The following is a 14,210-nucleotide window of genomic DNA, read 5'->3' as shown; positions in this document are numbered from 1 at the left end:
ACGAGATTGTGCGCACTGTCAAAGGCCCCTCCAACGGTTGACAGAAACGTCAAGACCATTGCTGAGTGCCTTGCTGATGAGCTGATCAATGCTGCTCAAGGATTGTCCAATCGGTCAACTGCTGATTCTTCTTCAGAAGCTACATCAAGCAAACAGAAACCAATCCGAGAGAAAAACGAATACCGCTCAAAGACAAACGCAATATATTCGAAGATAAATCCAAAGATTCCTAACCGCAGAATAAAGTGCTCGGGCGTTAGGCCCGAAGGAGTTTTAACGGTTACAAAATCACTCGGCATTCCGAGGCAAATAAAGGCGAAGCATAATGTTTTTTCAATCACTCGGCGGGAGAGGGACTGGCCGGATCGCAGAAGCTGTCGAGGTCGATGCTGTCGGCGATACGAGTGGCTGCCTCGAGGAAGGTGTCCATGAAGGTCTGGAAGGAGTGCTTCTTAGTATTCTCTACCTTGAGAGCAGCCAGCTTGTCTTCCTTAGCCTCCTTGCAGTGCACTCGGACCAATGATAAGGCGACGTCGGCACCACAGCGAGCAGAAGATTTCTTCCACTCTTGCACTCAGCCTGGAATCTGATTAAGTCGAGTCATCAGTAACTCAAGGTCTTGAGAAAGTTCTGCCTGAGGCAGAGTTCAGTGTCCACTTGGGTCATCGCCGCCTTCAGTCGAGCCAGATAAGCAACTGCACCATCCAAGCATGACCCCAATCGCAGCAGATTCATTGCAACATCATATTTCACGGGACAATTGATGGGGTCGAGACGTGTGCCGACCTGCCCAGTTTCACCTTCAAAGTCCTGACACAGTTCTGTCCCATCGCAAAAAACGATGAGTCGACAGCATAACAACAAACTTTAGTCGACGACAAATTGACTAGTCGAATGATCATACCTTCAAGCTTCAGAACAAGTTTCGCAGCAAGTTGTTCCAGATAAGACTCCAGCTTGTCTGTCTTGGCTCTGAGGCCGCCGACTTCTGTGGTCAGGTTCTCCTTGTCCTTCCTCAACTGCTCGACTTCCTGATTAGCTTCCGAGATGGTGGCCTTCAACTTCGCGTTCTCCTCCTCCAATTTGCCGACTGAAGCCAGCTTCTGGTCCGCAAGCTTCGTCTTCTCACGCGCTTCCTTCTTAGCAGCGGCAAGGTCCAGGTCCTTCTTCTCCAAAGCCTCCTTCATCCTCTCTAAAGAAACAACACTCTTCAGACGAGGCTGAAGTTGGCGATTTTCACTACGCACATCTGCTTGTGTGAAGTCACTCGGTTCAAAGAGACTGAAAGAAAAACCAGTGCTAAGTGTGATCTACAAAGCAGAAAAAACGGTCGAATGATTACCTTCCATGATGGTCGTTTCTTCTTGAGCGGTCTTGAGATTCTTCTTCGCGAGTTCAAGGTCAAGTTCAATGCTGATATGCTTCTTCTTTAATTCGGAGAGCCGAGCTCCAAGATCACAAGACCTCTGTAGCCAGCAAGAGAGACAGACATGTCAGTCGACAGAAATAAGAGACAGTGACAGAGAAAAATACTCTAAGACTACTGCCGAATCAAATATTCACCAGGGCGCTAGAGGGGGGAGGCGCGCCCTAGTGCCTTGTGTGCGCCTGGGTGACCCCCTCCACTAGTTGTTTATTCCAATATATTTATATATTCAAAAATAATTCTCCATGAAATTTCAGCTCATTTGGGAGATGTGCAGAATAGGTATCTCTAAAATAGCTTTTTCAGGTCCAGAATTTTAGCTGCCGGTATTCTCCCTTTTTGTGTAAACCTTGCATTATGAGAGAAAAGACATTAGAATTACTCCACAAAATGCTATGATGGATAAAAACACTATAAATAACAGTAGAAGAACATGATGCAAAATGGACGTATCAGGTGTCTTCGATCTCGAGCTTGCAGAAAAATTGTAGCTTGCCGTTGGACGCCTGCGCGCTCCGGTGCCAGCGATGGGAGCCCCAGTGCAGCGGATTTGACTGGAACGAGTGAAGACCGTGTTGCACTCCTCCGATGTGGTGAAGGTGATGAAGAAATCCGCCGGATGCGTAACCTCCACCCGCACCCGCCCCTTGTCGACGCCACAGCCGCGAGCCAGCTCCTGCACCAACGCCTCTGTCGAAAGCGCGGGCCTCCTGCCCTTTACCGAAGCCAGCAAGGCTCGATTACAGTAATCCGCCTCCAAAGCCTCCATGCCCGGCGTGCGCGAAACGATGCCCCCACCCACTCCGGCCTCAGATCTGGGTCGCCGTGGGTGAGCAACTCGCCAGGAAACAGTGATGAGCAAACGGAGGGTAATGCACCATGTCGGCAGCTGGCGGCGGGCGGTGGGAGGAAGAACCCTCTGGCTGGCTGTGGCGGCAGGATCTCAGCGGAAGCGGAGGATGGGCGCGCGAATGCGGCGGGCGAGAGCGAGAGCGCGGAGCGGCAGGGTGGGAGGTGGGGGGTGAAAGGTGCAGGCTGAGGAAGAGAGCAGGAACTGGTGTGAGAGAGTGGATCTGGCTGGGCGGGGCACTCACGAGCGATATGCCCCAAGATCCAGCAGCAACGGCATCGAATCTCCTCGGAGCAGTTGGCCTTCACGTGTCCCGGGTCCAGGCACAACCACCGCGGGATCCGAAGCTTGGGGACAAGTGGCAAGTGGACAGTGGGCGCCCCCTCGTAACGGCGCCGGTGTTATGAGAAATTCTCACCTTGATCCAGACGTCATCCGGCTCGAGGTCCTCGGAGGCAGGGCGAGACTGGCCCGGCGAGGGCCACCCTACGGGAAGCCGTAGCCACATAAGATCCAGGACGGAGGGGAGCGTTACCTGGCCGTCGGGGCCCGAAGCGGCGCTTCGACAGGTGGGGCTGTGGCTGGGATGCACCATGGCGAAGGGGAGGGCGGCACGCGGCGGTGGCGGGCTGGCGAGGGCTAAGGTGACCGTTGGGGAGCCGTGTTCAGGTCACCAGCGCAATTTTTCTTTTTGCACGAGGATTATATTTATCCGACAAACGATCGTGCGCGAGTCTGTTCCTGAAAAGAAACTGCACTTCTATCCGTACACGTATAGGAAGCTTAAGGCTTGTGATACTAATCTTTATCTTTACCTATTTTATCTTTCCCTACTAATAAAGCACGGAGTGCTTCTGCCCGTACGTCGTCGGCGTTTTTGCATAAAGGTCCGTGTGCTTTTTAGTATTTGACCCGCAGTCCATGGATAAGTGAAAAACGATTCGTTATTAATTAGGGTCGGGTCAACGCGGTGGCACGGCAGCGCGATGCAGAACGGCGGCAGTGGCTGGAGCTTGCAGGGGCCGGATCCGTGCGCGGTAGGGGCTGGGGAGGCGGATCCGGAGGCGGGCGGCGTGGCGAGGATCGCCGGTGACGACGAGGAAGGCCGGAGCGCGGCTTCCCGGGCGGGTTCATGGCATCCACGACTATTGGGCAGAGGGGAGACAAGGAGGCGAGGGAGAGAAGAAGGGACAAAGGAAAAGCGGTGCGGAGAGAAGAAGGCCGGAGCTCGCCGGAGCCGGGCGATGGCGGACGGGCGCGGGAGACGGAGGGAAGGCCGGAGCTCGCCGGAGCCGGGCGATGGCGGACGGGCGCGGGAGACGGAGGGATCCCGTGCGGGGGCTGGTTCCGACGACCACTGCTGCGTGGCCGCGGGAGGACAACACGCGCCGTCGCGCCGGAGCCGCCCAGGTCTCCTGTGTCTCTCCCCTTCCCCCCTTGCTCCTCTCTCTCTCTCTCTCTCTCTCTCTCTCTCTCTCTCTCTCGGAGCTCTTATCATCTCACCGCCGTCCTTCGTTTACAGGAGCAACCATGGATGCTCCGCGTTCAAGGTGTACAAGGCCGATTTGGAGTGGTTCCCTCGCAAGCTCCTGCTATTCCCCACCTCTCGCGACGTTCTGCATCTAGATTGTTTTCTTCAGTGGCAGGAAGGTGAGTGGGATGACCATATGACAGGGAGTGTTTGGTTTAAAGAGAGATCACTGGGGATGAGTTCACGACCATGTTCCTGCTAATTTTTGGCAATATGGTTCAGAGAGTGGTAACTATTTGGTCAAACAAACATCTTCCTGTCTTGATATGCCTTTTTATTTTTGGTTATTTGTGAGAACTTTTAGTACATGTCTTTGTCATAGCTAGAACTTCTGACAACTTTGAAGCAAGAATGTTCAGAGAAATTGTTCCATGGAATAGCTAAACGATAATACTATTATTGATTTATGATAGTTTGCACATGCATACAGAAATAGATATATTCAAGCCTGTAATGGCTAACAGCCAAAAGTATGAATCTATTCTTGATACTCTTTTCCCCTTCTCTTAAAATAATCATATACAAATTATAAGCTTTCTAACATCTGCATATTTCAGGTTTCCAAGGAGGTACAGAAAGCGAGGTTCAAACAATTCAGTGCAGCAGCAGCAACACCTCCAAGGTGAGAAATAGGTTCCTATTTATCCTTCTTTGCTAGCCGTGTTCCTCTGCTGGGCATCGACCATGATCTCCATGTCGCCACTAAGGCCATGGCTCCTGGGATCGAGGATGCTGGGCTCGCATGGTCTAGGCCACTATTGATTTGTTTCTCTTGGTTTATGGCCTCTTTCGCCTATGGTCGGATCTGCGCGTCCGCGTCCACAGGAGGACTAGGATCTGGCTGTGCTCCACGACTATCACAACCAAGCCGGGGAGCACCAGAGATCACAACTTGAAAATTTTAACTGCAATATTTGTTGGTCAGTGTCCTCATCTGAAATTGTTCGTAAGGTAGTGCTTTATTCTGTATAGCATCCTTGGAAGATTGTGTGGTGTGATGCTTGGGTGTAGAGCCTTTTTTGTTATTCTGTATAGCAAAGGGAAATAGCCTCAGGCCCTCAGTTTGGTATAGCAATGGGGGTGATCCTTCGTTGGAAGAAACATTAGTGTGAAACAGATAGACTTACTGTTTTTTCATACTATACTAGCATAGTGTTGGTTGTTAATTTTAAGTGTATCAGCAGTTTTTTCAGCCAATGAAGTTATGCTCACGACATGGAGAACTTCAAGGACAACCTGCCTGAACAGTTTCTACCTGATTAGTGAACTAGGCCATTTACTATACAAATAGTTATTTTGTTGCAAGTTACGCCGTTGCTTCTAAATACTACACTTTTGGTTGTATTTAGCAACTAAGAATGACACAAGCAGCCGCTAAAACATTCGAGCAATGCCCAAGGTTAGTACAGGAAGCATAGTTGTTTGCTTTAGTAGAAATTATATTCCTTTTTTCCACTACTGTGAACATGGACGTGAGTAGGTAATTGCTCCTAAAAGAAACCTAATTAATGTATTGTTGAACCTAATTTTGAGATGATTTTTATTCTGCCATTGTACAGTGCACATTAGCATCGTCTAAATACACATGTCTCTGGGGTTTATTTTTGGTGGCAAATTGATTCTTGCAATCATGGTGGAAAGGCCAGCAATAAGGCACTCTACACTGATGAAATTTGCATAAGTATTCCTCTTTGTGATAAGATTTCACCAAAAGTTTCAACATTAAGATGTTTACTTAGTTAAATCCTGAACTGAGGCACCCACCCATACATGTATAAGCTCCAAAAAATAAAACATTTTGCAAAGAATTTTTCAGCTTTCGGGCTATAAGCGTTAGACATTTTCATAAGAAATGCTGAATGTTAGTATCAATTGAATCAATTTGACCTTACACGCAATGCAGGTATTGTTAAATCTGTAGTTGTAATTTATTCACCTGTAACTTGATTTTCTTTTCACTTCTCTTTTTATAAATTCATGTAGTCGGCTATAATAATGATATTTTTTTCTTTTGAGAGAGAAATTGTGTGTCTGCTCTGGTTTTAGTTTTAACGTCAGCTCGTTACAATCCGTAACTACTTGTAGACTACTTCATCCGGATGGGTTTGCAACTTTGTGTACAGACTGCTTCAACACTTCTATTTTCTATAGGACTTGGATTAATAATCTCCAACAATATGGTCATGCTTCTTATATTTACTTTCAGTTCTAAATACATTTATGTTTTTCTCTATGTTGTACTACTAAACTATGTGTGCTAAAGTAAACATAAAAATATGACGGGGTGGTGGTTTCAGCCATAGAAAGAATTGATTTGGAGAACAAAGGGAATTTTCGGCGGACGAAGAACTCGCTCGAGATGCTCCAGTGATGATTTTATATAGCGTTTTATCTAAACCTGGGTTCCTTCTTTCAGACTGGGCGGTGCCCTATGATGTGAAGCCGGTGTAATAACTTTTTCATTTGGCATCGGTGGTGATGTGACAACCTTTTAGACAATTTGGCACCTGTAACACAGTGGAAGACCTCATACGAGCTGGTTGCCTTCCTGGTAGTTGTTGCGGGTTTTGAATTAAGTGTACAACTATGTTTAAAACGCCATGATCAGAAGCTGTGGTGGGTGTACAGATTGACTCTTATTACATGACTATTCCTAAGATTGATTCTGATTGGGTTAGGGGCATGTGATTTTGTTCTCCCGGTGCAACGCACGGGCCCTTTTGCTAGTTACTAATAAAGCGGCTATCGCTTCTGCCCGTCCGTCATTAAAACTGCCCCTAAAGTTGCAAATAATTACCCATCAATGCCACCGGTAAGTGAGAAAAACGTTTTGTTTTTTTTTTCGCGCTCGCCCATAGCTCAATAAGGGGAGATCCCCTCATATACAATGACCAGGCGAGCAGTGCACTGGTTGGTTTCGTGACCTACCGCGCTAGAGGTCGTGGGTTCAATTCCCACAACCACCCTTTTCTTTTAAAAAATCACTTACTTTTTGAAATTTTCATATCTTTGAAACCCTAACTTTAAATCTGACATGCCATATATGAAAATTCATCAGAAAAATATGTAGATTTCAAATATGCTATTATCATTAATTTTTGAAATTACGTTCAGGGTGCAAACTTAAATAATACCTTCTTTGTATGATGAGATATTTTAGAAATGTCTATTACATATGTCCTTATAGATTGGTTGTTTTTGTGGAGCTATCCTATATGTTTGCAACCAAATTAAGTCTTGAACTGAATTATGATTGCACACACACACACACACACACATTCGCGTCGCGTCGCATATATATGCGCTGGGTATATTCACTCCGTACGAAAAAACTTGTCCTTCAAAAAGATATACCTAGCACTAATTTGGTGTTAGATACATCCATTTGAGGGACAAACTTGGGACAAATTAAGTCTTGAACTGAATTATGATTGCACACACACACACACACACACATTCGCGTCGCGTCGCATATATATGCGCTGGGTATATTTACTCCGTACGAAAAAACTTGTCCTTCAAAAAGATATACCTAGCACTAATTTGGTGTTAGATACATCCATTTGAGGGACAAACTTGGGACAAATTATTTTGGACGAAGGGAGTATATGAAAACACTTATGCACATGTTATCATTAAACACTAAAATGTACTTTGCTATTTCATTCTAATGCAATATTTTTTTTGCGTCACCGAGAAACAACAACAAATGCGTAAACATATATTGGCAACTAGGTAGATATTTGCGTTGTATAATGAATTCTAAACACCTTCAGTTCACTTCAAAAATCATCACACCTTTATGTTTTTGCACAACACCACTTATCATGTTGCTTGTTTTTTTAGAAAAGTTATCATGTTGCTTGTTGCGTGGCATCATGAAAGATTTCAAGGATTTGCTGATGTCGTTAAGTGTATGTATGAGGCGTGAATTTTTTTTTCTCCCGTTGCAACGCACGGGCACTTTTCCTAGTAATAAGAACTAGTATAACGCCCGTGCGTTGCCACGGGCTTTTACACAAATTTAAGATGCAATTCATAAAGCTAAAATAACCGAGAACAATACCGTCTAAAAGAACACACAGTCTCTTTTTTTACAATCAACTAACATAAATCATACTATCAAACACAATAGTATGTTATTGGCTGATAAACCAAATGTTATTGAAACCAACCAATAGTTGAATGATTAGGATAGTGATGATACCCATCCATGTATGTGAGTGCATGTGTGTGTCGATAGTCTAAACCTTTATCAAAACATACATCAATTTTTATTATCTTGCCCTTATTTGTTTTAAATACACACATCAAAAATCTGGATTTCGTGTCGCTATTCTCATTCCCTAGCTGGGCGATTTTCCATCGGGAGAATTAATGCACACTTCCTAATATCTAAACTTTCCAACCTTCTACGCATGGAGACTGCCCAAAGTTTTTTTTACCGTTATCACTTCTTTATCTAGTAAAAGATACCTTTTTTTTACAGAATTATGACATAATATTTTAAGCACATACAATGATATTATTTTCATTATGAATAACACGTTTGTACATCAAGTCATACAAATGAATTCTCAAGATTTAGTTACAGACCAAGTATGACATGACATGGGAAAACCCAACAATGATGTGTGCCCGAGCATCTTTCACCATGTAGGTGACCCCTAAAAGAATAAAACCGGTGTCATGCTTATTTTGACCTCAGCGCACTGGTTGTTTGGCCCACCTGAACTGGCAACCTTTTCAAATACACCTGACGACGTTCCATTATGTTAGTCTGGCAGCTGAGGTGAACATTTACAATGTTATAAATCAAAATGAGCAAATCTACTATTCATGCAGATAAAATCTAAGAAACTGGCCAAATGTTGCTGCTAGGAAACTATACAGTACTACCCATCTTGGTAACGAACTACGACAAAACCTTATGCAAAAGTTATCTTAATTTATTGGTAAGTAAAGTGCTCCCAGGTTTGGTTTGGAGCCTGATGGCATCCCAACTAAGAGCACTGTTATTAGAAAAGTTCTGGGACATACCACAAGATGAACCCGGCGTATATGTCAGTCTACACAAATTCTATGTGGGTTGGTATGTGAATCATGGTATCGAGGTTCTGTCCATGGGAAGATTTGTTAAAATTAACATCACACCTCATGAATACATGGGTTTCAGATGATGGTGCATGGATCTGGTCCCAGCAATTACTACTCCATGTCTGTCAAAATATAAGGTGAATTAAATATTCAAAAGTCAAAGTCTCCTATGTTTGATCAAATCTGTAGCAAAATACATCTAACACCTACTCCCTCCGTTCAGAATTACTTGTCATAAAAATGGATGTATCTACAACTAAAATACATCTAGATACATTTATTTCTTGGACGAGTAATTCCTAACGGAGGGAGTACAATACTAAAGGCTTGTTCGGACTCACTCCCACTCCGCAGCTCCGCTCCGGAGCGGATTGGCCTCCGCTCCGTGGCGAGGGCGTGGAGGCTTTTCGAACAGCCCCTAAATAAATCAAATATGGAAATATACTTCATCATGAATCTAATGATATTGTTTCTCTATAGTAGATATTTATGTTTTATTCTATAAACTTGGTCAAAATTAGGTAAGTTTGAATTCTTAAAAAATTAGTACACCTTACAAGTTCAAACTGAGGGGGAATTGAACATTTCTGTAAAGACATGACCTTTTCTTGAATTATCAAATGATGCATCATCCTAACCATTAGATCATTATCAATGTACGGTCCATAATTGGGCACATCATAAAATTTCTCCACAACAAAACAATATCTGCATTTCGTGTTTGTACATGTAGATGGATTAAATACCAAATATGAAAAGTGGTTAAAGTAAGTAGATATTCCTATAATATTTTGCATTAGAGCATCATATCTTGGTGGTCTCCCTACCACTAAGACATTACACTCTGGTCAGCAGCTTCTCATTTTTCTTGCTGCTAGATGTGAGCATGACAAGAAGCTACCTAAATGGCTGCGAGCTCAAATTTACTGGGAGCAAGGCATGATTACTGGTTAGAGCAGTAGATGAACAATGGGTGACCCAAGGAATTGGCTTCCGCGCGCCCGACAACACTGGTGTACATGTTTTCCCGTGCTTGCAAGTTGTATTTAGTTGCCCAATAGAAGTGGTAGTATTTGCAGTGCAATGGAACCAACCTAATACGGCTTATCCGAGGAGACAACAACAATAGCCAAGGCGGCGTCGGCAAGGAGGAAGTGCTCGAAGTCTGACCAGGGAAGCATCTTGGTAGGTACTCGACACGAGTGTGCCATTGCTCATGCCCACTGAGACACGCTGTCATCTTTGTTGCCGCGGCTGGTGTTGATCTCTTCCTCATTCATACTTGATTTTATCACATAACCACATTTAACATTTTTAAATGTTTTGGTCGACCCCAAAAGCATGGCACCGGTACCAGTTGGGTCAGTCGTATTATCCCTGAAATGTCGGTATAAGAAATTTAGTGAACTTCAACTAAAAGCTCGACGGCAGGTTGATTAGCTAAAGTAATGCACATGCAAAAGCAAGGTAAATCTCTGGCCTCAAAACTTGATTTTTCTGTGTTATACCAAAAGATGGTATTGGCACTTAAATATCTACAAAAAAGTTCAGAAGTTGCTTTACATGCTTATCATAAGAATCCTTTTTACAGGATAACTTAGGACTTCACAGTAATGCTCCACAAGGGCATAAACTTTCTTGGCCACCAACATCCCCACACTGTAAATATTACACTCTATACTACATCTTTTGTGGAAAGATCATCAAATGTAACTAAAAGTCAGTGCAACTTCACATACTTAGGATTGGCACAAAGAATAGCGGCTGGAATGGACCTAATCTATTAATTTTATGGTACTGGCTTGGCTTGCATATGTTTCGACTCATAAGTGGTGTGCTATCTAATTTTATTCCGGTGCAAGACTTTTTTTAAGTTTTTTAATGGATACCATGGACATGCCCAACATCATCGACCGAGTCATCTAATCGAATTAACAGTATCGAAATATAAGCGAGGAGAGCAAAATCTGGAAGAAATAGAAGAACAGAATGAAAGAATAGTGTCTTTTATGAATTTTACGGAGTCACTTTATAAATGTCACGCATACAGCTGAGTTGGGCTGACTAAGACAAGTTCAGTACATGTGAAAAATCTCAATATCGAGAAGTGGCTGCATGAATATGAACCAAAAGTAGTCCTCGATGTTGATGCAAAGGTAGATCATGTTATAATCCACATTAAAGGAATGAACACAAATAATACATTATATGTTATTATCACATAACCACATTTAACGTTTTTAAATGTTTTGGTCGACCCAAAAAGCATGGCACCGGTAACAGTTGGGTCAGTCGTATTATCCCTGAAATGTCGGTATAAGAAATTTAGTGAACTTCAACTAAAAGCTCGACGGCAGGTTGATTAGCTAAAGTAATGCACATGCAAAAGCAAGGTAAATCTCTGGCCTCAAAACTTGATTTTTCTGTGTTATACCAAAAGATGGTATTGGCACTTAAATATCTACAAAAAAGTTCAGAAGTTGCTTTACATGCTTATCATAAGAATCCTTTTTACAGGATAACTTAGGACTTCACAGCAATGTCTCCACAAGGGCATAAACTTTCTTGGCCACCAACATCCCCACACTGTAAATATTACACTCTATACTACATTTTTTGTGGAAAGATCATCAGATGTAACTAAAAGTCAGTGCAACTTCACATACTTAGCATTGGCACAAAGAATTAGTGGCTGGAATGGACCTAATCTACTAATTTTATGGTACCGGCTTGGCTGGCATATGTTTCGACTCATAAGTGGTGTGCTATCTAATTTTATTCCGGTGCAAGACTTTTTTTAAGTTTTTTAATGGATACCATGGACATGCCCAACATCATCGACCGAGTCATCTAATCGAAATAACAGTATCGAATTATAAGCGAGGAGAGCAAAATCTGGAAGAAACAGAAGAACAGAATAAAAGAATAGTGTCTTTTATGAATTTTACGGAGTCACTTTATAAATGTCACGCATACAGCTGAGTTGAGCTGACTAAGACAAGTTCAGTACATGTGAAAAATCTCAAAATCGAGAAGTGGCTGCATGAATATGAACCAAAAGTAGTCTTCGATGTTGATGCAAAGGTAGATCATGTTATAATCCACATTAAAGGAATGAACACAAATAATACATTATATGTTATTATCACATAACCACATTTAACGTTTTTAAATGTTTTGGTCGACCCCAAAAGCATGGCACCGGTAACAGTTGGGTCAGTCGTATTATCCCTGAAATGTCGGTATAAGAAATTTAGTGAACTTCAACTAAAAGCTCTTTACTTGCGACACTTTTATGAAATTTATGAAACTTAGGCTTTACTTGCGACACCGTGATCAGTTTCAGTATAAGACATTCAACTCATGTACGAAAGATGGATGCTGAGTTTTTTCTTCTCTTGGTGGAAGAATGTGCATGCATATATACATTTTTGTTGTGGAACTTCAAACTACCAATAAATTTTCCCTTCTAGCTGACATGATGGGAAAAATGCAACTTTCATTGGGTTATAAGAATAGTACAAACATTCAAACAAGACGGAATGTGTTAGGCATTGAACACGTAAATGGATCTCTTTATGAGACTACACAGACCAAAACTGTATGGCTTTCGATATTCTGTAGCACAAATATACTAAAACTTTGTAGCTTTGAAGCTGCCCAATACTACATGGTACTTCTGAGATCAAGAGAGAAGGTAGCAAAAATCTTTGCAATGCCATTTTCCCTTGAGATAAATAAATACTGCAACTTATTCATTACATAGATGCAAATAATAAGGCTGGCATGGAGGTTGGGTATGGTGCACTGTATTACATTAGACTTTGCAGAATGTTTGGATGTCCAAATAAAGCAGGGGAACATATTGGTGAAATATAATCTAGAAAGTAGAAAAATGAATATTACCTGACAAAACTTTTCACTAATTCCGGTCAGTTTCCCCACCAGAATAGCTTTAGCAATACACTCTGAAACCCCAATATACCAATTACTCCTTCCCCGTTGTTCTCTTCATTCCAGACCAAATCAGTAATAACTGGGAGCAATAGCAGCAAACAAAATATTCTTTAGTCGTTCATTCAGAGAACTATACATACAACCACATGCTATTGACAACCTCTCAGACTTTTTTTACCTTATTAAATATTTTTTGGCTAACGCAAATTTCCCCTTCACCTCCGGGTACATCTGTGGCACATGAAAGAGCAAAATTGTTCATTTGTACTTAGTAAAAAACGAACAAAAGAAATCATATTTGAAATTGTGGATGGCAAGTGAGATTTGAGAAGCTTGATAGTAGCACGCGCCATGGAATAATTATTCCAGTCAGCACAACCTAACAGTCCAATTCTAGTTGGATAAGCATCAAACGACTCAAAGTTATGATGCTAGCACGTAACTCCTTGGATTAACATGTAGGCAAAAATAAGTAAGAGGCGATTAACAGTACTTGCTTGATCTAAATATCTCATGTGAACCGCCAAACTGTAGAAAAGCACAGCTGAACTGCAGAAAAGCACGCCAAATCATCCGCCAATGTTGTGCTCCAAGAACAAATGGCATTAATCCTGAACTTAACTCAACTGTGGTCTCTCCTACAGCTGGGAAAATATATGGTGCTAGCTCTGACCGAAAACTGACATGTGCGTGACCATGACTAAGCTGCACAAACAACTGAAAAAATGTCTAAGAACAAACAGATCTTCTCTGTTCCAACCAACTTTTGCCTAGAGCTCAAGAGAATCATGCACGAACTCCACACAGCTAAATTACACAAAATAGAACACCTTCGTCAGATCGAGAAATTTATGTCAATTATCTCTCTTGGTCATGTTGTCTCGTTCAGATGACATGGTTGGGAGGATGCGTAGTTGGGATCGTGATTCGCAGAGAGTCCGACTTCTGCAGCGAATAGTCTCCCGTCAGGTAGGCCTTGGTGCTATAAAATCTCCCTTAGGTAGGCCATGCTGCTATGAAATCGAGGGGAAGAGCCTGGATTCCCTGGCAGGTCAAGAAAGAAAGAGGCACGGAGCGGCGGCGGGGTACCTGCGGATCGGCGCCGGGGAATACGGACTGGAGCGCCTCGACGGGGTCGAACTCCATGTTGATGCCGAGGTCGGCGACCGCGGCCGTGGCGGCGGACGGCGAGCACCGGCCCCGCTTCGCCTGCAGCACCTCAAAGGGGTCGTCCAGGAAGGCCGCCGCCCCGTGCTTGCGGGTGCCGTCGACCGCCGCCGCCATGGCCCGGCGAGAAAGGGGCCGGGGCTTTGATGGTGACGAGCTTGCCGCGCGCTCCTCTGCTAGGT

The 14,210-nt window shown here is 43.3% G+C and overlaps 2 protein-coding genes across 7 annotated transcripts; one reads left to right on the top strand and one right to left on the bottom strand.

Annotated features, from left to right (window-relative positions):
* Positions 1 to 399: 399 nt before the first annotated feature.
* LOC119281215 lies at positions 400 to 1,266 on the bottom strand. The gene is made up of 2 exons (XM_037561807.1): positions 905 to 1,266; positions 400 to 821 (listed from the first exon to the last, which is right to left on the bottom strand). Exons 1-2 carry the CDS (start codon positions 1,185 to 1,187, stop codon positions 604 to 606), a joined length of 501 nt encoding a protein of 166 aa, XP_037417704.1. The 5' UTR covers positions 1,188 to 1,266; the 3' UTR covers positions 400 to 603.
* A 2,020-nt stretch (positions 1,267 to 3,286) lies between these two features.
* On the top strand, positions 3,287 to 6,490 carry LOC119275782. 6 transcript variants are annotated; one of them, XR_005135868.1, is made up of 4 exons: positions 3,287 to 3,926; positions 4,365 to 4,429; positions 4,633 to 4,727; positions 6,224 to 6,490. XR_005135868.1 is itself a non-coding variant. In XM_037556694.1 (4 exons), the coding sequence occupies exons 1-4, from the start codon at positions 3,409 to 3,411 to the stop codon at positions 6,245 to 6,247; spliced, it is 495 nt and encodes a 164-aa protein (XP_037412591.1). In that variant the 5' UTR covers positions 3,287 to 3,408; the 3' UTR covers positions 6,248 to 6,490. The 6 variants fall into 6 exon arrangements, 4 of the variants coding, with proteins under 4 accessions (XP_037412591.1, XP_037412594.1, XP_037412593.1 ...); XR_005135867.1 differs by having other exon boundaries at positions 4,633 to 4,758; XM_037556694.1 differs by lacking the exon at positions 4,633 to 4,727 and having other exon boundaries at positions 3,287 to 3,686; positions 3,799 to 3,926.
* Positions 6,491 to 14,210: the final 7,720 nt, after the last annotated feature.

This window comes from Triticum dicoccoides, chromosome 3B, assembly GCF_002162155.2.
Source record: "Triticum dicoccoides isolate Atlit2015 ecotype Zavitan chromosome 3B, WEW_v2.0, whole genome shotgun sequence".
Classification (NCBI taxonomy): domain Eukaryota; kingdom Viridiplantae; phylum Streptophyta; class Magnoliopsida; order Poales; family Poaceae; genus Triticum; species Triticum dicoccoides.
Note: the sequence above shows the minus strand (reverse complement) of the source record. Positions and strands in the feature narration are given on the sequence as shown.

What these genes read in the sequence shown, in the direction of transcription:
- LOC119275782 (XM_037556694.1), top strand. Translation starts at nt 3,409, where the DNA reads ATGGCATCCACGACTATTGGGCAGAGGGGAGACAAGGAGGCGAGGGAG. An exon ending in GTCGCGCCGGAGCCGCCCAG is followed by an intron (nt 3,687 to 3,798) that starts GTCTCCTGTGTC and finishes CTTCGTTTACAG; the next exon opens with GAGCAACCATGGATGCTCCG. An exon ending in TTTTCTTCAGTGGCAGGAAG is followed by an intron (nt 3,927 to 4,364) that starts GTGAGTGGGATG and finishes TGCATATTTCAG; the next exon opens with GTTTCCAAGGAGGTACAGAA.
- LOC119281215 (XM_037561807.1), bottom strand. Translation starts at nt 1,187, where the DNA reads ATGAAGGAGGCTTTGGAGAAGAAGGACCTGGACCTTGCCGCTGCTAAG. An exon ending in ACTTGTTCTGAAGCTTGAAG is followed by an intron (nt 822 to 904) that starts GTATGATCATTC and finishes GCGATGGGACAG; the next exon opens with AACTGTGTCAGGACTTTGAA.